The 25,771-nt window shown below is 41.5% G+C and overlaps 1 protein-coding gene across 1 annotated transcript; it reads right to left on the minus strand.

Annotated features, from left to right (window-relative positions):
• Positions 1-4,950: 4,950 nt before the first annotated feature.
• adss2 (adenylosuccinate synthase 2) lies at positions 4,951-25,756 on the minus strand. The gene is made up of 13 exons (XM_061790754.1): positions 25,598-25,756; positions 19,255-19,357; positions 17,835-17,903; positions 17,701-17,751; positions 17,550-17,616; positions 13,779-13,886; positions 12,511-12,592; positions 12,303-12,429; positions 8,820-8,974; positions 7,577-7,701; positions 7,410-7,507; positions 7,168-7,317; positions 4,951-5,438 (listed from the first exon to the last, which is right to left on the minus strand). The coding sequence occupies exons 1-13, from the start codon at positions 25,754-25,756 to the stop codon at positions 5,386-5,388; spliced, it is 1,347 nt and encodes a 448-aa protein (XP_061646738.1). The 3' UTR covers positions 4,951-5,385.
• Positions 25,757-25,771: the final 15 nt, after the last annotated feature.

Raw genomic sequence — 25,771 nt, forward strand, 5'->3', positions numbered from 1 at the left:
CTGGACGGCTGCGATGGCGACAGCAGCTGGGCCCTGAGGGTTGGGGGGCTCGGGGGTGCGAGGACGTCCGAGCACAGGTTCCGAGGTCGGAGCACGCTGGGTGGGACCGGGAGAGAGTTGAGTGGGGGTGGGGGGGGGGGGGGGGGGTGTGGTGGTGAGGGCTGGGGGGGTGCTCAGCAAAAGGCAGAGAAGAGAAGCTTGATAGAAGCTGGCCGGCAAGCGTAATGTACTGCAGCCAGATGCGGCGAGGGATGGCTGCCAGGAAGCAATAAGTTTACATCAACTCATAGTGATGAAGCAGCAGGAAGTGTTTACCGTTGCACGAAAGACACGCTGGAATAGAAGTGCATGATATGCTACTTAATGCTAGGCAAAACAGAAAAGTCATGGAACTAATCGGTTGGGGTTCTTTTGAAGAAAAATGCAATGGAACAGTGCGCATGGAGTGCTGATCGTGGCATGTGGCATTTGTTGGAATAAAATGCATTGGAATAGTCAAAGCAGCCATAGCTAGGGGCTGCGGGGCAGGTTCACCACTACCTCGCAACGGGACATTTCAAGGAAGACAGTTTTAGGCATAATTTGATGGCTAACTGCATGCTATACTTGTAGAACTGGGTCAAGTGTTCGGGATAAGGAAGTGGCCATTCTGCAGAATGGCCACTGCATGGAATAAGGGTACTTGCTGTTATTATAGTGGGGGGCATGCCGACTTATGCCGTTCCCTGGTAACATCAGCACGACCCTGTTTTATTCCTGCCCTAAAAATCCTGAACATTTAGAAGGTTAAAAAAAAAAAAGTGTTTGAAGCTATAGCTCAACAAATCAGTACTCATTTTTTTTCTCAGTCTTTGCACACATTTTCAGCACTTACCTTCAAACATATGTAATGCATTTAGAAACAAAACATAAATGACTTAGGTTCATCTTTAAATAGAGGGGGGGAATGGGGGGGGGGGGGGAACTACCTCAATAATGATTCAATTAAAATGCATTGCACAATAAAGTTAAATAAAAATTGTACCTAAATAAATGTATGTTGACAAACAAACTGTTCTTAAAGATTAAGTGACAATGTATTGTACTCAAAAGTTAAATAAACTGAACTCAACATAACAAATGTACTGTACTGATTTCCCCCCAAAAATGTTTGTAACATTATACAGTTTGAATGTTTAATTCAGGGATTTTGACTTTCGCACTTTGAGAATGACTGAAATAGTTCTTTCCTTTTTGATTGCTTTGTGAAAAAAAAAAGAAGAATTCCTCACCTTTTACTCAGGCGACATTGTGAGGAGAGGATATTTATGTGTGGGGTCAAGAAGGGAAGAGGAGCTGACAGCTGTTGAGGGTGTCGCTGCTCACACATCTGTTGTGTTTGCCTTGTTTGGAGCACGGGGGCGACGAGGTGGGAGGGGGCAGCTTGGGTTCTGTGACGAGGAGAAAAATGGAGGCAGGTGAAGGAGGCAAAACACACAGTCGGGGTAGAGGGTTAAAAAAAGAAAAATACATTTACGGCTGTGCATTCCACACGGGAATCAGTCAGTCAGTCAGGGGGTCAGCTGGGAAACACTACCGCTGGACCCGAGAAGACAAGTACATGGTGCTGGTCAATACATACAATCAAAATGTCACCAATAAGTAAGTATACAGAGCGCTTTGCGTGAAAAATTGAAAGAATATAGAATCGATTCAAAAGAAAACCCCACCGCGTCTCACCTACTTGTGTGAGTCGAACCTCGTTGTGCTATTAAATCTTTAACCATTTATAATAGGGGGTTTGTCAAAATATGAAACAATTCAAGATAAGAGCAGAAAATGTCTCATTCATCTTGGATTTTCATCTTTGGTGATATTAATCTAGAAGGGCACACGTTTAAAAAAAAAAACATCTTGAAATGTATTAGTATTATCATCCAAATATTTAAATACTTTTAGTTTTCAAAATAGAAGTACATGACAAGACATTTTTAGATGTGTAAATATGAAAATAGAGTTTGGTTACCATATAAAATACTTTTATTTTATTTTATTTTGTTTTAGGATTTGTTTAGAAGTACACTTTGTATCTGTGAAAATCAGATTTTATAGAATATATAATAGGAAAAATATATCCTATTTTATATTGTGTATATTTTATCTGTTTAATATAGCGTCAAACACTTTTTATGACGTTCAGATGTTGTCTTTAACTATAAATGATACGAATACATTGAATTTAAGTACATTTTCCTTATATTAGCTATTTAATCGCTGCCAGCCTAAAACACAGTATAGCGTCCATTTTAAACACCCACTTAAGTCACCCTGTTGGTCTGATGTGCGCATTTGCAGTCAAATGCTAATTTCCATAACCATACCACAGCGGCAAATCATGAAACACTCCCATAAACAGTGTGTAGTTCATGTACAAACACATTTCTGGAGCACTTGAACATGGCTGAGTTCCAATTCCCCTCATCAATAGAGGCCTTTGTATGCGGGTCAGAAGATCACACACCCACTTACACCACAAAGTAAAGATTGTTCCATTCAAGAGGATATTTTCAGGCGCTTTTTTTCCACCCTCCAAATTCAGCAGTCAGTGCGAGCGCCTGACCGCCACAGCGGTCCGAAGAGGGGGGGGGGGGAAACTCATTGGTTTGTCCATGTAGCGAGTCTCTTCTTTGGGTGCACAATGCAGAGGCAGCCCAAGGGACAAAGAGGCCTCACTGTGGATTCAAATGAGGGGTGAGGAGGGACGGGTGGAGGGTGCAGCGGTGGGGGATTGAATGACAGGGGGTGGTGTGATAGATGATGAGGAAACATGGAAAATTGGGCGAGGTGAGCAGTTGGCCTGCAACAAAAGTCACCAAAAAAAAAGGCTCCATTGTGGCCCTTTGTGTTGCATTCAAGTTCAGTATGTAAAAAAAAAAAAATTTTTAAAAAAATACTGTCTGGCTCACATCTGTGCATGTTTTGTGTCACATTCAGATGTAGTCAAATGTGGACGGGAAGTTCAGTGAGTGCATGCAAATGAGCCGCAGGTGAAGTTGTGGTTCAAAATGTCGAGCACACAACAGCATCACTTGAAAGACCGCTCTAGATAAGCTAGCCTGATTGCGTCGTTACATTTTCCCCTCAGCTTCGACAAAAAAATTAAAAATTTTTTATTTTTTTTAAATCCAGAATGAGGTTGTGAATTTTTGGTGTCGTCTCCCAACTGGGATCTGAAACTGGCTGTGTACAGATGCTCCCCATTCAACCTGATGAGGGTTTGGCCAAACTGCCCAAAGAGTCAAAATGGCTTGAAGCAGTATTTCCTGACAAAAGATGCATCACAGAAGTATGGAGAAAAGGCTTACTTATGTACATGTAAACAAACAATATTTCAGAAAAAGAAAATCAGTCATTATTTGGTTTTGTGTGTAGAATATATTCCAATTAGTAATAAGGTTGTAGCATCGAATGTAGAAAAATTCCAGGTGCACTGTACTGTTTACATGTTCACGTTTCAGACAAATGCAAAATCCCCCAACAATAGTACAGCGGTCATTGAGCTTTTCCATCATTTGCAGTCGAGGGGCGCCATCTCCTGTTCAAAACGACATCTTGCCTTTACGGGACCTGAACGCATCTCCAGTCTAAAAGCGTCCAACGAGTCATTTAAAAAAAAAAAAAAAAAGAAAGAAAAAGAAAGACATTTTAGGAACTACATTTAACAAGAATTATACATACCGAAACAAAAGGCGTCTTAGGGTGACTGGAAATTGTAAAATAAAAATGTTTTACTCACAGTCAGTACAAAGTAGTAGATCTAGTTCATAACTTTAGACACCATGTATGGTTCTTCCACTTTGGATCTTCATCCGGTTTAGCTGTCACTGGCTGCGATTATCAGTGTGAGGGGTGGTTATTATGTTAATTAGCCAGAAGGGTTCATTCATAAACACATTTGAGTAAATAGGCAGAATTCAAAAGATTGACTTGGTTGTTTAATTTCACACTTAAAGGGTGGGCAGGCACACTGCGACCCAACGTTTTGTATACAAATATTAAAAAGTCAATTTTCCATAAAATGTCCCCTTTAGATGGTGATCAATTTATTATTGTAAAGAGCAACAACTAAAATGTTGAAATTTTGGTACGAGAGTCAATTGAGATATTAAAACAGTGTTGTGCCTGAATGAGTGCAATGAACAAAAGTTCATGAACTCGTTCATATTTTGTGCAAAGGGGAACTGAACTTTCATTTCTGCCTCAGGAATGTTGCGGCGTCAAAGAACGGTTTTTGAACTCAAGTTTATCTTCATTCAAGAGTGCCAGGTTTTGTTCAGGACAACCCCGTCTGAACACACTATATAGCAGCCTTCATATAGCAACGGATTTAAGCTGTATTTGGCAACCCATTCATGACAGCCGCGTCGCAGCTGCGTGAAAACGAGCGGTGCGTTCAGGGACACGCAGTGAATGGGAGTGAATGTGTTCTTCGGTGGCTCTTTTGTAATAGAGTACATAATTGTTCAAATTGATTACTAGGAAAATTATTAATTTTATCAGAATGCTTTAGTTACAACTCTATGATCACTCTGTCATGGTTCCTATCATACTGTAGTGTTTTTCCTTACATATATATATATATATATATATATTTTTTTTTTTTCAAATGAGCAACACAGCATGTTTTCCACATGTAATTTTTTTTTTCCACTGTGAGTATGGAGGCCTTAAAATCATGATAGTGAGTGTCAGGCTCCAGTTGCCCTGGACCCATAGGACTGATTTAAATAACAAATAAAACCAAACAAACAAAAAGAGAGAAACAGGAATTCCATTTCGAAACCAAGAGTGAGTAAAAGAGTTACACCACATTCTCTGTGGTGGTTAAAGGCAAACTCACCCCTTTAAAAATAATACCTAAAAACAAAGAGGCATGTGTTGTGTGTGTAACATGGAAGAAATCACCAGCTACAAATTTAAAATATGTATTTGGTAGAGCCTTTTTTCTTTTTTTTACTGCAAATAAAAAGTTCAATATTAAAAGATCCCTTTTACATTTATGTGAGGAAACTGCCACATCCACTTGACTGACAGAATAAAACACAAAGCATCTTTAAAACGCGACGACAGACAGGCACAGCGCGATTCTCGTGTTAATGGCGCTGGTGTATGCTGAACTTATTGAGGGTCTGGTACAAATGGCTAATGAGGTTTAAAATCCCGGCATAGAAGATGCTCTGACTGTACAGTGTGTAAAAGCCTTGCCAATCCGACAGTTGCGTCAGGAATCAAGAGAGTCCAGTCAGGTAGTCAGGCTGTGTGTGTGTGTGTGAGTGTGTGAGTGTGTGTGTGTGTGTGTGTGTGTGTGAGATGGGAAGAGGCTGACAGGATGTTTGTTTGTGGTATCTAGAAGAGCTGGATCATGGACTCCCGAGACTTGCCCACGCCGATCCATTTGACTGCGGGGAAACACAACAGAACCAGATGGGTCAGTACCGGAAAACTCACAAAATGTCTTCCTGTCTCTGCTTATAACTATATCTACCAGAATTTTTAAACATTGGTAGCTATCGAGGACGTCCCCATGTAATCTTTAGTGGAATTCCACATTTTAGAGACGCTTGAAGTGTTCATACCATGTTTCTTTTGAGAAAATTCCGCAATAATGGCAGCCACTTGTCACGTTGCTATTAATACTATGTGACATTTGTGAATGCGTCTGTTAAGGACATCTGCTTTATGGTTGCACTTGTTGTCGGGCGCTTATGAGTAGTCTGTCTTTTTTTGTGCGCCATATACTGTTCATATACTAGGTATACGTGTATCCACCGCTGAGTGGCGGTCGAAAGTGGTCACTCATCGAGCCAGACTCTTGATCGCGCATTTTGAGTGGTGATGGAACCGCTGTTTTCCATGTTTCACTGCGTTCGGGTTTTCACCTTTTCACTACAACACCACTTATGACCTAGAACACTTCCTAGTTTTAATCACGACTTCAAAATTTCTCGAAAGGCCAAGTACAGGTGTTATAATACTCGGACAACATTTCCTGAACTTATAGTCAACCCTGCCTAAAAAAAGGACTTGACGAAGTGTCAAAATGTATATATGCCATACTAGACGACCAAAGGAATTGTGCCTTGGTGGTTCACGTTACAAAAACAAATGCAACTTCTACCGTGAACAGAATGTGTCCGTGAAGTGACATGCATGCGTGCAGTGTGTTTACGGAAATAAATATGGCCCCTCATCCTAATGCATCTGTGGCAATTTCAAGGATTTTTTTTTTGCTTGAACTGACCGGTCCCCTCATATATATTTTTGTTATTATGAAAAACAAGCCACTGAGAACTAGTGAGGGCTCACTCCATTTTAACATTTTAAAGTGCAAACATTAACAAAGACAAGGAACATCTTTCAGATGAATATTGGTCTCAATCAAGTTTTTTTTCCCTTCTATTTTGATATACAGAGGGCAGTCCTCCATTGCACTCAGCACTTTTGCTGATTCATCAGTGCAACTCAGTGACAACTCCCATTTCCACCGATGAAACAAGGCTTCACCTCCCGCAAAAGCGTCCCTGAAAGTGATATTCCTAAATAGATAGAAGACTCAGAAACCAACTAGTGCTTTAGCTTGGGTGCCAGTTGTAAAATATTTTTGTATAAGCTTCCATAAAATGTTGATAGGTTTGACAGATGTTTGGATTTATAACACTATTGCAATCAACTTTGTTTTTTCTTATTTTTATAATCCCCTTTTATACATTTTCAGGCAAACCAAGATGACACTGACAAGGATCCAACGTATGGAACTTGAGATGATGGCAGTACCTCAGTTGTGGATACAATTGCAAGCAACAGGATCCCATATGCCTATGAAAAACCAAAACCCTTATATTTGAAAAAAATGACAGAATATGTATGTAGTTATGTAAAAACAAGCATCCACATGGAGTCATAATTGCCATATAAATCACCAATGTAAAATGCCCCCAGATTTGATTGCAGCCATAAAACTTTAAATCGCTCTCTTGCAAAATGAAGTCCTGAAAAATGGAGTTACCCCATTCTAGTTCTCAGTGGCTCAAATCGAAGGATCTTCTATACATCTATTGAGATCCTCGTTGAAGATTCTTGTTTAAGCCTTGGCAAGTTCTGTTATTTTTGTTTTGTGTATATTCATACCAGGCACTCCGACGTGCTCCTCGACGAAGCGCACGTAATTCTGGGCGTTCTCCGGGAGCTCGTCGAATCTCCTGGCGGCCGCTGTGCTGCTGTTCCAGCCGGGCAGCGTCTCGTATTCGACCTCCACCTGGAGCAGCACCTCCTGATTGGCTGCACACACAATCACGTCACTTGCATGTCACTGCTTCACCTTTTCTCTAGTCTAAAAAGAAAAAAGAAAAACCTCTCCTAGCGTTGCTCACCTGGGAAGTGCGGTATAGTTTGGCCGTCCACTTTGTACGCCACGCCTATTTTGATCTCCGGGAGGACATCAAGTATGTCCAGTTTGGTCAGTGCTAAACTGGTGAAAGTACAGGGATTTAGCCCATATTGCCTAAATAACATGCGTGTGAAAAGGTGGCGAACTCACGCCGTGAAGCCGTTGATCATGTGCGCGTATTTGATGAGCACCAGGTCGAGCCAACCGCAGCGCCGCTTCCTGCCCGTGGTCACCCCAACCTCCTTGCCACGGGTTTGCAGCAGCTCGCCGATGTCCTGAAGGCGACAACGTGGGTGCATATTGGTTGAGCAAGTTAAAAAAAAAAAAAAAAAAACAATCATTTGTGTTGCCTTTTATAAGCAGTTGAACCATATTTGGTCGTGTAAACTTAAGTCAAAATGGTTGCCACAAGCCCTAATTGGAAGGCAGTAAAGCCATGTGATTTCTGCCTGATTGGCTGACAAAGAAAAGGTCATAACAATAGAAAACTGACATTACACTGTTACATGAGTGGATTACAAATCAAATGAATAATAAACATAATTCAAAATGCAATCATAAATTCAATTATATTCTATTTTTTTTTGTATTTCTGCCAGTAAATTAGCATGGTGATAAAGAACAAAAACAGTCTATTCCCCTGTTAAAGTAATAAATCTAAGTAAATTATTCATTATCATGAGAATATTTAAAATTTGTAGATTTTACTTACTAATTAAAGTCAATGTAAATAAAGAAAAAGCATAACATACTGCTAGATACAACAAATTAAACTATTTTAATTATAATTTACAATACATTTTAGTTTTGTATTTTTTTTATTTCTGCCAGTAAATCAGCAAATAAAGGATATTATAAATAGAAAAGGAATAAAGTACTGTTACTATATAAATATACTTAATAAAATATAATAAATTCATTTTAAATAAAAACTTTAATTCGAAAAATAATCCCAAAATAATGCAGTGTATTACAATAATTTTCTGATCGTTACAAATATTTCAAAACGCTTCACACTTGCTTTTAATCAACAGCAGTGTCACCAAGCCTCCTCTAGAAGGTGCTGTTTGAAAAGAAGCGTATTCGATATGCCCGCATCACGTATGAGCGCCAACACAAGGGCGGCATCAAAAACTAAACAATTCTTACTTTTGATAAATTGATTTGGTAGTATTAAAAAGTATCACAAACCTCCCTTAGTAAAGGCACACATATTTGACACAAATCGTCTATAGGTTTACCTTATGATTCGACCACTTTGTCCAATTCTACAGTACAGTATTACATATTTAAATTCTGCAACATATAAAAAAAAAAAATGTGGTGTGTGTGTATATATATATACACATATATATATATGTATGTATAAAGATAGCTTTGCTTGTTGACATACATTGTTCTGCTCCGAGGGGAAAGCACCGATGCCCACCCGGGTGGTGTAGGCCTTGACCACGCCGTAAACCTCGCCAACGTTCTGTGGCGGCATTCCGAGGCCTGTGCACACCCCGCCCACCGTGCAGTTGGACGATGTCACGAACGGATACGTCCCTGAAAATGACACATGGTCATTAATATGAGCTTTATGACAATGGTACAGCAGAGGTGACAAAGGTACTCAGTCTGTACTTAAGTACTATCAGACACTTAGGGAAGGAAAAAAACAAGTCTTTTTATTTTATTTTTTTTTTTTTTTTTTACATCTCATCATCCACAGATATTTTTAAAATAGCCAATTTTGACAACGTAAGGAGTACAAAGCATGGATTATGTTGAACGTAGGAGTAAAAGTAAAAAGTAGTCAAAAAAATAAATACAACACAGCAATCTGAAAAACAAAAACAAAAAGTATAGTACTTCCCAACATTGGTGTTGACATAGCACGTTGTTTATTTTAGCGCGTCCTGATATAGTTGGCAGGCCAGCTGGGTCGTGTCGTGTGACCAGAAGCCGACTGCACTGGAGGTTTTCCGATTATGTCGAACATTCCTCAAAAGCCTCCTGCGACTCTGTCACGTAAAATAACGTTTTGACGAGACCGAATGTTGCCTATGCAGCCCATAATAATCAGTAGCATAGAAGGCTTTCATTAGTGGCCTGGGGATGTGCCTGAGGGAGAGAAAAAAAAAAATAATCGAGATCATTACGTTAAAAAAAACAAAACAATGGGAAATAATCTGTTCCAGGTTCACCCTCTTGCCATTATACCTTTATCTTTTTCATTTACTGTCATACAAGTGTAAAAATAAGTTAAGACTACAATTAAAATACTGCAAAACAAAAATAGTCTTCAAAGATGATAGGCAAGAGTGATTTGTGTCAGTCACATCACGCATCTCGTTTGTAACTTAGGTGGCACACAAGTGGACAAAGAAGTTAGCCACTGTAAAACGTAAAAACTGTAACAAAACAGTCAGTTTTAACTATGAAAGACAACGTAACGCGAAGGTGATTCACGTTGCAAATTGGCCTCACACACCTACATTTTGACATCCTAATTGTTACGCGTTACCTTGTTAAGTGTAAAAAGTTAACCACTGTAAAATGTAAAAATAAAATAGTCTTAACTTTAAAGATGAGTGATTGGCATTGTTAAGTCGCCTCAAGCATCTCACTTTTTAACATTCTTAAATGTTGCACAACAGTGAAAAGAGGTCAACCACTGCAAAATGTTTAAGTAAAACAACAACTCAGTATTAAGATAAATGACGGCATAATGTGAATGTGATTGGTGTTATAAAATCGACTCAAACATTTCCATTTTTTGAACATTCTTAATACCCACGCGTACATAAAAAGGTGTTAACTACAGCAAAATGTAAAAAAAATAAAAAATACAAAAATATTAGGAGTGGAGATGAAAAGTAACAAGTAGTAAAAGACTACTTTACCCTTCAGACAAAGTGACAATACATGGTGTAGTCTAACTTCCCATTTACATTCTTGTCCTATGTTAATAAAGCCAAAGAAAAACCCAAACATGCACAGTTGATCCTTTGACGGGCAGAGCTCTCGCCATCTCACCACACGTCAACTCTTGAGATCTTGTGGGTTTATGCATATAATATTTCCGAAATGTACGACCTGATTGTGACTTTAGTGGCTCCACTGATTTTGCTGCAGTCAAGGCAAATGCGACGGAAATGTTACTGCCTTGACACCCACATGCAGCACATCCGACCGAGTGTTGTCTCATCGAAAGGGCATGGGGTCATTTTCCCGTGGAAATCAGCAGGCGTGTTGTGGAAAAGCATGATTCTGTCAATCATTTCAGGGACTTTTGGCAAACAAGTGACAAAGGAAGGGAAGGTTTGATGCTGTTGTTCCTACTGCTATGTGACATTTGTCGACTGTCACGAGAGGGACACTTTGCCCTGATAGCACCACAGTTACTGCCAGCATGGGGTTTAGACTGAACTCTGCCAAGAAGAAAATTGCGCAACACCTTAGGTTTACTATATTGTTTCATAAAACAGGAAAAAAAAACAGGTGACTGACCTCCACCAAGGCCCAAAACATAATTTAGGCTTACAAAATTCACTTAGGTGGCGCTGTGCATTGTGAGACATGCCAATTGCCACACACAACAAGCTTTTTTTCCATTGCAGTCATTGTGCCTGTTTTGGCACAATGCAAGTGGACCGCAATGGCAAAAGGTGAAATTCCTCCTCAAGCCACACCTTTAACTAGATCTGCACAAAGATTTTACGGCATCCTCCTCGGTCCATGTGCAATCATTCAAGTTATGTCGGTTTTGAAGTTTATGCGTAGTCAAGCACCAACCAACCCAGCACCTTTATTTTGGATCTGAACTGAAAGGAAAAGGAAAGTCGTTTTGCTGATGAAGTAGCAAAAGGTTGACTTAAAGACATAACGTTGCCTCTGATTTTGCTCCTGAAAAAACAAAAAAAACAAAACAAAAATGAAAGCGTGGTGCTGTCATTGTGAATGATTATGAGTGGGTGTCGTGCTCATGCACAGACCAACGTGGTGCAAACGGGGTGAGCGTGCGCAAGCCGCCCAGGTGTACGTGTTAAACTTACCGTCATGCCGTTCGCATAAACAGCATGGCCAAGCTGTGGTTTGTCGCAAGCGAGGCTGGGTGGTTAGAGCACATGTTAGCGAGATGACGCCGGAAATATGACAGGGCGAGACATGTACAGTGATCATCGTGGGAGTGACCCGCAAAAGGTGAAAATCTACCACATTTAACACATTTAAACTAAACACCGTGGAAACCTATTTGAACAAAAACTAATTTGCAAGCATAAAATGTATATAATAATACAGTGGTACCTTGACTGGCGACTATAATTGATTCTGTTACCAAGCTCGTAACTTAATTTACAAATCATATAATTGTTTTCCCAATCAAATGAATTGAAATGCCATTAATCCGTTCCAGCCCTTCAAAAGACGCCAACATTTGTTTGTGTTTTCCATAAGAAAAATCGCACTGTAAAGAAAAATATGAATATGATAAGTGTGGCTAAATGAAAGGCTCGGCTGGCACCCATTCACGTGAAAGTATGGCGCGGTCCATACATTGCACCCCTCTGTAATCAGGCTGTACCTAATTTAAACACACTTTTTGGGTCTGTATCGATGAGGTCAAGAACGTTATCGTGTGTCATGTCGCTGAAGCCTTTTCCTCCTGGCAACTTAGCCGGCTTGACTGCCTTGTCTACTGCCACACGACAAAAAACACACAGGCCCTCATCGTGACGTTTTTGCCTAATACCTGAACGAAGTAAATACGTTTGACAGAAAAATCGACGATAGGCGAACGGCGATATAGCAGGGGATTACTGTAAAAGGTTAGACGTACACAATCGCAGCAGACATGCACATGCTTTCACGTGTACGTTTGAGTACTGACCAAAGTCGATGTCCAGAAGCGCCGCGTTGGCTCCCTCCACCAGGATATTTTTGGGAGGCCCGTGAAGCGCCTCGTACATGTAGTGGACACCATCCCTCACCATGGGCTTGATCTGCTCCACGTAAGCCTGGAAAAAAAAGTCAAAACATGTTTACGGGTATTCTGATATTTTTTTGGTTCACTATTGGTATTATTTTCCAGCTGTTACCTTTAATTTAACCAGCTCGCCCTCCACGTCTATTTGCAGACTAGGGTACATGGCCTGGTACTGCTGGGCCAAGACTTTATACCTGCACCAATTGACAAGATGGACCTTCTTATCCACATAAGGATAGTCTTACATTAAAAAAAAAAAAATTGGAATAAAGAGGCTCTTTGATGAAAAAACCCCAAATCTAGATAGTTGCCCTCACTCTAATAGACGGCAGCCACCATTAGTTGGAGCAGACATGGCATCTGTAAAGCTGAAGCTTACGGTGGAGTTTAGAGTCATATGTGTACAAATAAAAGCCCTTCCCCCTAATAAATGCCATAACCTATGGAGATTGGGGGGGTGGGGGGAATACCCTCCACAATTAAGTTGGTAAACACTGTATCTCTGGACATCATGTGACAAAATAAGGTTGGGTTAAAGATTGTTGCCATTACCCCAAAAGACATGGCCTCTGTAGAGATGAAGCATTAGGCGCCTTTAAATAAAAATGTGTAACAATAAAGGCCTCCCCCCTAATAAACGCCTTAACCCTAGTAGATGCCACATAACCTACGCAGTTGAGTATATGTCTCTATACACCATGTGCTGAAATACGGTAGGTTCAAGATTAAGCATACCTGCATGCCTGCAGTTATTACCACAACTGACATGGCATCTGTAAAGCTGAAGTCTGCAGTTGGGTTGAAAAAAGTAAAGGCCTCCACCTAGATGCACTCTGCAGTTGAGTAAATAAAAAGCCTCAGCCACTATATGAGGAATTACATCAGGTTAAAGATAAAGCTTTAGATGCTTGCTGGAAAAAACACAGCAGATATGGAACTTGTAAAGCTGAAGATTATGGCAAAGTTTAAACAAAACAAAAAAAGTTCTAAAGAGGCCTACTCTGAACAGTCTGGTACTGAGTTGAGTAAACAAACAGAACCGGCTACTAGATGAGGCAATGCAGTACGTTAATGACACGATTTTGCACGTTTGCTGTCATTACCACCACACACATCTCATGCACAGTATGGCATCTGTAAAGCTAAAGTTTACAGTGGAGTTGAAAGAAAAATGTGTACAAATATAGACCTCCCTCTGATGAACACCTTAATGTATGCTTAACTTCCGCGTGCTGCAAGTTTTCTGTCTTAAACAGGCCTTAACCTCAGGAACAGCGTGGGCGAAGGAGGACTGCGCTAATACTGGAAACACTGTTACGTTACAGTTTTACAATACTTCAAAGGGTTTAACACACACATGCAAAACAAAGCCTCGCAAACCTCTCGGAGAAGTGTGTGAAGTCCGCGAGTAGGTCGCATATCCTGAGGCCGCTGCGTGCCGCCTTGGTAGAATACACCGGACCGATGCCTTTCTTTGTCGTCCCCAGGCTGAGAAATGCAAACACAAAGACAAAAGTAACATTACGTTATTCATTTTAGCATTTTTATTCCTCGAAAGACCAATTTGACTACCACCTTATAAAGGATAAGCTTAAATAATTGGAACTAGCATCTGTCCATGAGAAACAGATTTTGATTGACCACAAAATACCTCTTGACACGTCAGTATCACCTGCTAAATTTTTAGCAACACAGCATTTTCCCTTTTCAGCTTGCTGGCCATTAATATGATACACACACTATTAAAAGAGAGTGTTAGTACGTGGGAAATTGGCTAAACGCGCATGCAAACGATCCTTGCACATTATTGGGTTTCATCATTAACCCTGGCACTGAGTGCAGCTATCTAAAATGCTCTGTCACCTTAATAAGACATGTTAGACCTCCAATGTAGAACACCTCCAAAGTTTTACCGTTTGGAGTGAAAGTCCAATTTTGGGAGTGACCATAACGGCACAAGTGTGTTTTGCTAATCATTTTTTGTTTCTGACGTCTACACTAAAGGATACAAAGAGGAAAAGCGTGACTATAGGCACATGTAGATGGAAAGGTTCGGTTCACAATCACTACCGTAAGGGAACATAATGCAAAATAGTGTCTCTTTTGTCTAATCAGGAACAGAAATAATGGCAAAATAAAATAACATTTAAAAAAAACTACAATCTGCTATCTGTAAATTCAAAAGAAGGTATGCAATAAAAAAAAAAAAAAAATGTAAAAATGGACACATGCCACAATAACCTGGGATAGGCTCCAGCTCATCTGCGACCCTACTGAGAACAAGTGCTATAGAAAATGGATGGATGGATGGATTTACAGTGTATAGCTTGTCTAGTAAGGGAACAAAATACATAATGAAAAATTGATGGGATTTTTAGGGAAGTGTCAATTATTCGCAGATTTCCGCTATTCGCGAGCGATAGGGACCGATCCCGACGGCAAACAGTAAACTGCAATCCGCAACATAACTGATTTAATGTTTTCAATGTAGGAAAGTGCAACATCAAATGTTTGTCCAATCATGGAACAAATAAAAAATTGCAATCCTAAACTTCTCCAATAAGAGAAAGATTCTCAAATAAACAAATGACATTTTTTTTTTTTTTTTAAATCATACAAACCCCAATTTCAATGATAAATAAAAACAGAATACAATGATTTGCAAATCCTTTTCAACCTATATTCCATTGAATACACCATGCAAAATATGTAATGGTGTAACTGATAACTTTTTTTTTTTTTTGTAAATATTCACTCATTTTTAATTTGATGCCTGCAACACATGACTTCCGACTTCCCTAGAAAGATGTTGCTGGGATGGCATCCTGTTGCTGCAAAACCTTTATGTACCCTTCAGCATTAATATTGCCTTCATAGATGTGGAAGTTACTCATGCCATGGGTACTAACTCACCCCCATACCATCACAAGTGCTGGCTTTTGGACTTTGCGCTAATAACAATCCGGATAATAGTCCATTTCCTCTTTGACCCAGAGGACATAACATGATTTCCAAAAACAATTTGAAATGCGGGCTCGTCAGACCACAGCACACTTTTCCACTTTGCATCAGTCCATCTCAGCTGTGCTCTGGCCCAGAGAAGTTGGCAGCGTTTCTGGGTGTTGTTGATACAGGCTTTTGTTTTGCATGGTAGAGTTTTAACTTGCATTTGTAGATGTAGCGACTGTGTTAACTGAATGGTTTTCTGAAGTGTTCCTGAGCCCACGTAGCCATATCTTTTATACAGTTTTAATGCAGTGCCACCTGAGCGATCAAAGGTCACCTGCCTTGCCGCTTATGTGCAGAGATCTTTCCAGATTCTTTTAATCTTAATGATTTTATGGACCGTAGATGATGAAATCCCTGAATTACTTGCAATTGTATGTTAAGAAACATTGTACTTAAACTGCTGAACTATTTGCTATCGCTGTTGTTCGCAAAGTTTTGAATCTCACCCCATTCTGCTTGTGAACACATGAGCCTTGCGGGGAAACTCATTTTATACTACCAATCATGACACTCACCTGCTTCCAATGAACATGTTCACCTGTGGAATGTTTCAAACAGGTGTTTTTGAGTGTTCCTCAACTTTCACAGTCTTTTGTTGGAATGTGTGAGAACTCGGTACACTGTACATGTATCGCTATCGCTATTCTATGATGTTGATCGTATGTTTGTTATTGTTGTTGTAGTTTCCATTGCCCTGTAAATGTATCTCTGTGGGCATTTGTATTGCTTCATGTCTGTGTTCTTTCAAAGTTTGAAAGTTCTGGCAACGTGCGACTCGTCTTGTGTGACCACGAGAGATCGGAGCGCTGCCTGGAGATGTTGGAAAGACACCAACTAGTTGCCTTGAGCCCTCCACCCAAGCCTTTAAAAGCTTTAACTCTCCCAATGTCCCTCTCTAAAACACACACACACACACACACACACACACACGCACGCACGCACACACACACACACACACACACACAGGCTGAGTGTCCAGGGGTTTAAGCAGATGAAGACGGGCCAGTTTTCCACAGGAATTAGTTGGGGCTCCCACTCGACATTCCTCACATACACCCTTAACAGTTTTACAACTAAAGATACATTAGTTTGGTACGACGATATTAACAAACATAAATTCTGAATTTTATATGCAGGTTTATGAAAACTATTCAGTCAGATAAATATTTCCACATTCAAGCGTTTGGTCCAGAAATTCATGCTGTATTCAAACACTGAAAACGCTGATCATTGGCATTTTCAAACATTTTAAGCACCGTGAGAAAATTATCTGCAAAGACATTAGTGTAGGACTAGGAGGGCATCAAGCTGATGACCCACTGACAAAACTAAATGCTGGGATTTTTCTTTTGTGATGTTTTTTCATGATTATTGCTGGGGTTACCCTTCAGACTGTTCTTTAGCAGGAAAATTGCATGCTCTATTCGATTTAAATCTAGGGATGGGAGACTTTTGCTCACCTTAACAAATGGTGTTATGTGACAAAAACTGCTCTCTTTTAAGTTCTGTATCCGATCGAAAAATACCAAGAAATACAAGCTGAAATTGAGAATTTTTTTCCGTCAATTCCAGATGCAAGTGGCCGACTGGTTGGCTTCTGAGGACCCGTGTTCAAATCCGGCCTCGTCTGTGTGGAGTTTGCATGTTCTACCCGTGCCTGCGTGGGTTTTCTCCGAGTACTCCGGTTTCCTCGCACATTCCCAAAACATTAACTGAAGACTCTAAATTGCCCGTAGGTATGAATGTGAGTGTGACTGGTTGTTTGTATATATGTGCCCTGTGATTGGCTGGGGACCAGTTCAGGGTGTACCCCGCCTCTCGCCCAGAGTCAGCTGGGATAGGCTCCAGCACGCTCGCGTCCCTAATGAGGATCAGCAGTACGGAAAATGAATGAATTCCAGATGCTTTCAGTCTGCAATAAAAAATAAAATTGGTCTTAATGTACCAATACTTTTAGAGGGGAGTGTATAGTCCATCCTTCCATCCATTCTCTACCGCTTATCCGGGTCGGGTCGCAGTAGCTTCAGCAGGGACGCCCAGGCACATTACATCAAATGTGTAATTCTTTTAAGTTTATCACACTCTTCAAGAATATATTTTGTTATCGTGTGTTTATGTGTGGTAGCCATGGACATTCCTTACTTCTTGCCAGCTTGCTCTTGCCTCAGCTGCTCCTGAACACCATCCACAGCTTGGTGGAAGTCAAACACTGTGGAGGAGGGAGAGAGAAGACATAAACACACGCTCACACACAACTTGAAGCAAGTCACACACATCTGCACGCGGGACTTACCGATGTGCGCCCTGTCTGAGATGATCAACCTTTTATCCCAGTCTTTTAGACCTGCGCCCCCAAATATAGTTTGACACTCAACAGACTGAAGCAGCGTCACACGCGTCAACTCACGCTGAGCAAAGTAAACTCACTTTTGCCTTTGCGCTCGTTCTTTGCGGCCTCTTCGAACAGGCCCGGGAGGTGGATCACCACACCGTTACCTGGTGTAGAAAGAACAAGAGCAGAAACCCATTTTAGTTTTTATAAAAATGGCAGTTCAGAACTCAAATGTGTCTTTAAATTATCGACATATCGCACATCAAGTGCATCTGCGTGTAGAGTGTAACAATGGACTCCATTAGTTAATGAAGCTACTGCAGATGAACAGATGAATTGACTTTTGGCTTCACTTCCAAACCAATATGCTGGAGGCGAGTTAAAGGGAGGAGGCACTTAAAGGGGCGCATTAGGCAGTACTAAAAGAGCGTTGTGTCGGTGGCACTCAAGGGGTGGTGTAAGTGGTACAAAGGGGAGCATCATAAGTGGTACTAAAGAGGGAAGGTGTAGGTGGTGCTAAAGGGGTGGTGAGTGGATGGCACTTCCGGGGTGGTGTACACAAAAGATTGGTGTTATTGGTGGCACTAAACGGGCAGTGTGTTGGTGGGACTTAAGGGGTGGTGTAGGTAGCACTAAAGAAATGTGACGCAACTGGACACGAATAAACCAATCATAAACCAATTCCAGTCGGCAACTCCCCACCGCATACCTATAAAAGCGATGCTGCAACAGAAAAACTTGAACGCTGGTGTTCTATTAGGAAACAAAGTTTTGAGGCTCCGCATATCGTTGGCCTAATAGCATAATTGCCAAAAGCCATTTTTGAATATTTTCGGAAAACAAGTGAAAAACAAAAACTCAAAAAAACAAGATTCCGGTTGCTTCGATAAAACTTTTGTGGATTACCATGAGCTGGGTGACTGAGAATCTATTTTAATTGATATTGTGACAGTAAGTATTATTTTGTATTGAACCACAAATAACATGGGGGAAATGTTAAGGAAGAAGCAGATTGCCTCTGGCCGGTGTAGCAATATTGCAATAATGCATAGAGAGGAAACGGGTGAGAATAAAGGAGTGTGGACTGAGAATCTACACAGGCATGGAGAGAAAATACATTTTTTTTAGCACGCATATAGGTATTTTTTAAATTGATATTGTGACAGTAAGTATTATTTTGTATTGAACCACAAACAACATGGCGGAAATGTTAAGGAAGCAATATTACAATAATGCATAGAGAGGAAGCAGGCGAGAATAAAGGAGTGTGGATATTTGAGAGGCCATTGGCAACCATAGCCCCATTCATTGACTGCATTCACAGTTAAAAGAGACTCTCTACATTGTGCTTAGTCTCCACAGGTATATAAAAAACAAATTATATAGTTAAGTAATCTTGTAAAACAATCTAGGGAGGCGGCACCAACGTGGTGGCATGTCAGTGGCACTAAAGGGTGTGTTGTAGGTGGTACTAAAGGGGCGGTGTGGACGTGTCGTGTTGTGTGCGTAACGCACCGATGAAGGCGGTGACTTTGGGGTTGATGATGCCGCTGGGGAGGAGGTGAAAGTCGTACTCCACAGAGTCGACCACCACTGTGTGTCCCGCGTTGTTGCCACCCTGCAGAGGACATAGACACAGACAAACACTTAAGGAGAGGCCCGACTGAAACGTTCTGTAACTTTGTTTGGCTGTGCTAGAATGCAGACTGAACATTTTAGCAGGTAGCAACAAGCAGTATTTACAAATAGCTACAAGTCAACTGCTCGATATAAAAAAAACGTAGTCAGATGTCTAGATTAGAGCAGGTGAGCTGCATGTAAACGCATAACCTAGAATGTTAGACCTCCACCAGGGCTGAAAATGTTGCAATGTAATAACAGAGGTATCCTGGCACTTGTTGGGACAAGTTCAATGTTGAATGAAAGTGTTCAAGAGCTGCTGAGTTGACCCGTGATCAGGATGGGTTCCCTTTTTCAAAGGAGCCCGAGGCGATAAATGGAGCACAGCATGTGCTCCGACCACATGGAGTTCTGGTTATTCCTGGACACGGAGAGCAGCACCCCAAAGGAAGAGCAGGGGGGAAAAGACGACGAAGCAGATGGCTTGCCCTTTTAAAGACGTTTACGACTCGGCCCAGCGCCCCACGTAGAACTCAGGATACTTACGAGATTCTCCACGGTGCTCTGAGATGAAAATGTGTAAAGATCATCACAGAGGGGTGTGGAAATGCGACATACAGTTCAACAGCAAGATGCCTATGAAGCTAGCAATGAAACAAATACATTTTTATTTGTTACATTTTCTCAATTATGCTGAATCAGGAGATGCTAACTAACCAAAAAAAGAATCTGCTGGGTCAGTGCCCTATTTGGCTCTAACGCTTCACGTTTTGCGGCTTAAGTGCTTCGCGGGTTTTTTCCAAAATATTCATTAAAAAAATAATAACAATTAAACACATTTTAAAATACAGCCGTATCGGCAGCCATATTGCGGAAAGACGCGTTGTTTCACGTTGATGCGCGCGAGAGAAGGTTTCCCTGCATGCCAACCAAAGAGATGAGTTGACTCAGAGGCTTTGTACATGCCTGTACTGTACGGGCACTCACACAAAGAGCGTGATTGGTTCCCGGCGCGACATCGACCAATGAGAGCATGAGTGGATTTATCCCGTGAACTGATTGGCTGCGCATCATCGCAGCCTCACCCAGCATCTTCCCTTGTTGTGTCTCGCCAGTGTCGTCCACGCTGTTGTGTTCGCAATAACTTTTTTTGTTTAAGCGACAATTTTTTTTTATTAGTTAAGCAAGCCCTTACAATGCCGCCGAAGCGCTGTGCCCCTGCGAAATCCTACTTCGCCGTTTTTCAACTTTTGCGGGGGGTTCTGGTCCCCATTAATCGAGGGAACACTGTATTGACAAAGTTTTTCGTAATGAAATAAGCCTTGCTAACTAACTAATTAACTAACTAAAAACATTGGTGCAAACCATGCTAACTATCAGAGAACCTGGTGGATCACTCCCCTATTTGGATCCAATACAATCAGATGGTAATGACAACAAAGTAAACATAAATTCATTGCCGGCCATTGTTATCTGTGCTTTTGCTAAATATGAACTAAAAAAAAACTAGAAATTGGCATAATCCTTGCTAACAAAGGAATTGGAGGTTTACTAACCCAATTTGGTCCCAAGACTGTAATGACAAAAAGTAAAAATATTTCATCATTGCACATCTTTGTCTGAGGCTTTGTGTAATCCTTGCTAATTTCTTAACAAAGAATTTGGTGTGTTGCTCCTCTACTTGGACCGAAAGCAAAAGAAGGAAAAGAAAATCACTTTTTTTTTTTTTATCTTTCCATGTTATCACTAGTTATAATCTGTGTTGCAGGAACGCAAAGTCATCGTCGCAGATTATGTAATCTAAAATGTAATTATGACTCTCAGAATGAATTGAAAAACCATGTCAAGAATGTCAAGCAGATTTTTGTTCCTGGCGTTGTTTTACGGCGGTTTCTTGGCGGCACGTTGGTGTTATGGTGAACAGATTCAACCGACGGCGTTGGCAACCGCCTTGAACCCCCCGCCTCTTGAGGTATTGTCTGACAAGCGGCTGACGCATTTATCGTGTCAACATTGGCTCGTCATGGCCCAAACATGGGCTTGTAAAGACGCCGGAAAGTGTTTCTGCAGACAGAAATACTGCAGTGTAGAGTCGTAAGTCAAAATCAAAGTCAGAATGTGAGAGTGCCTCCCCCCCCCTCCCTTATACTGACGGGAAAAAAGGAGAGCTTGTTTCTGATCCTCGTGGCTTCCGTGAAGGTCTACTTCTACTCTCCGAACAGGGTTATGTAACGTTACATATCTGAATCTGAATCATCTTTATTTGCCAAGTATGTCCAAAAAACACACAAGGAATTTGTCTCCGGTAGTTGGAGCCGCTCTAGTACGACAACAGACAGTCAATTTACAGAACACTTGGAGACAGAAAGACATTGACAAAAAAAAACTGTCACTGAGCAGTAAAGGGTTGCTAGTTATCTGGTAATGCCGGTACATTATTTACTTAGTTTTTGACAATTGTGCAAAAAGATGCAGAGTCCTCTAGCACTTAGAGCAGTTCGAATGACTAATATTGCAATAGTCCGGTGCAATGACCATTGTGCAAAGGGCGCTGAGACTTCAAGGAGTGTATGCGGTTTAAAGTGACGAGTAGTGCGATAATCTGGGACAATGTTGGTTGTGCAAATGTTACAGATACTCCTCAATCAGTGTGCAAATGGAGCAGATGCTACTCTGGCCTGAGTGGCCAGTATATGCAAATAGTGCAGCATGTCAAGACAACTACAGTGAGTGCACGAGTAATACATAATTGGCCCCACAGAAATGTGACAACGAAGTCAAAAAATTGCCAGCATGTTGTAATGGAATTGTAGGTCAGGTGTTTAAGAAGTTGATCGCAAGATGGAAGAAGCTGTTGGAATGTCTACTAGTTCTAGTTTGCATTGATCGGTAGCGCCGACCTGAGGGAAGGAGCTGGAAGAGCTGGTGACCTGGGTGCGGAGGGTCCGAGAGGATTTTGCACGCCCTTGTCTTAGTTCTGGCAGCGTGCAAGTCCTCAATGGTGGGTAGGGGGGTACCGACAATCCTTTCAGCAGTTTTGATTGTCCGTTGCAGTCAGAGTTTGTCCTTTTTTGTAGACTGTGATGGAAGAACACAGGACTGATTCGATGACCGCTGTGTAGAACTGTCTCAGCGCTGATGCTGCGTGTGGATGAGGTGGCCTCCCCCAGCCTGACCTGCTGTGTCCTGCCCGTCAGAAAGCTGTAAATCCACTGGCAGATGGCAGGTGAGACGCTGAGCTGGAGAAGCTTGGATGAAAGGAGTTCAGGGATGATGGTGTTGAACGCTCAGCTGAAGTCCACGAACAGGATCCTCGCGTAGGTCCCCGCACTGTCGAGGTGTTCTAGGATGAAGTGCAGTCCCATGTTGACTGCATCATCCGCAGACCTGTTCGCTTGGTAGGCAAACTGCAGGGGGTCCAGCAGGGGACCTGTGACACTCTTGAGGTGGTCCAGCACGAGACATTCAAAGGACTTCATGACCACAGATGTCAAAGCGACAGGCCTGTAGTCATTCAGACCCGAGATTGCTGGTTTCTTGGGGACTGGAATGATGGTGGAGCGTTTGAAACAGGATGGAACTTCGCACAGTTCCAGAGATCTATTGAAGATCTGAGTGAAGACTGGAGCGAGCTGGTCCGCGCACTTTGAGGCAGGATGGGGACACGTGGTCCGGGCCTGCCGCTTTGTTGATCTTTTGTTGTTTGAAGATGCGTCTCACATCCATATTTGTGTATCCTCGCTTACTCTCCGGGCGAAAATGCTCCCGTGTTGTAACATTAGTCTGTGTAAACACCTCGTGTCGAGTTAGTGTTAGTGCTAATGGAACAGTCAGTTGATGGACGTGTGTTTAGCTACAATTTTTACACTTAAATGTATGTTTAATACTTTTTGACTTACTCAGCTGCAGATGATTGACTTGTATTAATGCATTTTTTGAATAATCCATTCATCTATCCATTTTCTGTACCCCTCTATCCTCACAAGGGTCGCGGGCGTGCTGGAGCCTATCCCAGCTATCTTCTGGCGGGAGGCGGGGTACACCCTGAACTGGTAGCCAGCCAATCGCAAGCGACATAGAAACAAACAACCATTCGCACTCACATTCACACCTACGGGCAATTTAGACTCTTCAATCAGCCTACCATGCATGTTTCTGGGATGTGGGAGGAAACCGGAGTGCCCGGAGAAAACCCATGCAGGCACGGGGAGAACCTACAAATTAGCCTTTATTGGTACCAAGGAGTTTTTGGAATAATATTTAACAATATTACGAACAAAATCAAAATAACTACTATGGATAAACAGAGAAATGGCAACAATCAATAAATAGTAAACTGGGCAGATCCAATAAGTCTCAAAGCTGCCTGCATCATAAAGAGCACTGTGGAGTGATCACATGAGTAAGATTTTGTAGGTGCTGCTGTTTTGGTTTGCAATAGAGCTCATAAATTAATGCTTTAATGTTCAGTATGTACAGTACAGTTACAAATCATTTTTCCTTTTGGGAAAAAGTAAGTGCCTATTTGAGGAAGGTGTTTCCTAGTCTCAAGGGGATGACGCACCCAGCCGCTAAATGAGACAGACAGTATTTCAGGAAAAACAGTATTACTAGGGGTGCAACGGTTCAGTATGTATCTGCAGAAAATTATCCAATAAAAAGTTCTGACAAAATGCCAAAGCATATCGCTAGACATGATGTCTGCTAGCAAGAGGCTGAGCTACACTATTTGTTTATAGACATGTGGCTAAAGCCTGAGGCAGTTGCAAATCCTGCCACTTACGTGATATGCAGTACAAGAAATTGTAAAATGTTGATATTGTCTGTTCTAGTACAAGTCATACCCTCAAACTTATTTCAATGAAAACAAAACATGATTGTTGCAGCCACTGTGTCAACTTTGTTTGTGTGTGTACCAGTGTAAACAACTTTTCCATGGCTTTGGGTGCATCCAATAATCACCTCGGCGACGACAGTGTACCGTAACGACCACTGCCCCCCTCTCGGCCTGTCACATCCCCTGCCCCCCACCACCCACGTCCCACTGCTGTTAACACCGTGTGACTCGCACGTCAGCGAGGAACACCACCGAGCCAAGAGTGCTGGCAGTGGCTGTTTTATAAAAAGCTCTTGAAACAACACATGGCACACGTCACGCCACTCTAAACACCACATTGCAACACTGTTAACTCTGCAATTGTCATATGCAAATATATGTGACAAGTATATGAAATGCTGATTACACCTCAATAACGGTAAATTATTGGGAAAATAATGCACAATGTGAGTTTTACAAAAAGGCACATTTTTTTTGTACTGGATCTCATTAGTGTACCTTACATCTTGTTATGAACTGCGCAATTGCCATATTTGAATATATATGATTTAAGTGTAAGTAATGATGCTCACTTGTCAAGAATGGTGGATTATGGGGGAAATAACGTACGATATTAGCGTAAATAAAGGGAGGTTTTGTTTGGCATTGACTCTATAGTGCACCTAAAGTATCTGTATTTTCATTTGTACATTTGCCACATTCATATATGTGTCCAAAGTGTATATGTGGCTTAGGTGTTTAAAATGGCAGATTAAAAGGGGAATAATGCACAATATTAGCCTTATAAAGTTTTTTTCATTTTTGGGGGGTATTGACTGTTATGATCTGTACCTAATGATTGACTTACTAACTTACTATGCAATTGTCATTTTAAAATATATTCAACAAAAGTGTGGGAAAGCTATTGTTACATATTCAGTTTGTGACAAAAGTGAATTTTTGATGAACGGGTGTCAAAAATGTTGGCTAATGGAGGGAAATTTGATGTTATGACGAGTCCGATGGCATCATGTGATGTTATGAAGATCAGAATTATATTCCCCGTTCCAAATGTTAGTGTCTGGAGTCTGACTCAGTCAAATAGTGAACTAAGATCACGTCGTCGTTACCATCTCTCATTCTTGCTTGTGCAACGCTAGCATACAGAGGAGCCCAAAAGGTGCCTTCAAAGACCTGCTTCAGATAGGTGAGCTAAATCAGCTAGCAAGACTTCAAGGTGACATTCGCAGAAAAACCCACCATATTGACAACAAAGTGTCTCATAATGCTGGACAGCAACCCAGTAAAATGGTTAGCTTGGGGGAGATGTGAAAAAAATGAAGGGAATGAAGCCACCGAGACGGGAGCAGGTTGACATTTTTGCCTAACCCACGGCGCGGGACAAGTGAACGCAACACCAACCTGACATCTGCACACCATGTCCGCGTCTTGCGCCAGCAGGTCCACAACTTTGCCCTTCCCCTCGTCCCCCCACTGCGCGCCCAGCACCACCGTCACTCGGTTGCCAACCGGCGGTCTGCTGGGCCGCGTCATCGGCTCCTGGGACCCACTTTCCGACATATCCGACCGCTGCTG

The sequence above is a fragment of the Phyllopteryx taeniolatus genome, chromosome 11 (genome assembly GCF_024500385.1).
Source record: "Phyllopteryx taeniolatus isolate TA_2022b chromosome 11, UOR_Ptae_1.2, whole genome shotgun sequence".
Taxonomy (NCBI): domain Eukaryota; kingdom Metazoa; phylum Chordata; class Actinopteri; order Syngnathiformes; family Syngnathidae; genus Phyllopteryx; species Phyllopteryx taeniolatus.

What these genes read in the sequence shown, in the direction of transcription:
- adss2 (XM_061790754.1), bottom strand. Translation starts at nt 25,756, where the DNA reads ATGTCGGAAAGTGGGTCCCAGGAGCCGATGACGCGGCCCAGCAGACCG. An exon ending in CTCAGACAGGGCGCACATCG is followed by an intron (nt 17,617 to 17,700) that starts GTAAGTCCCGCG and finishes CCTCCTCCACAG; the next exon opens with TGTTTGACTTCCACCAAGCT. An exon ending in GCTTCTGGACATCGACTTTG is followed by an intron (nt 8,975 to 12,302) that starts GTCAGTACTCAA and finishes TGTCATTTTCAG; the next exon opens with GGACGTATCCGTTCGTGACA.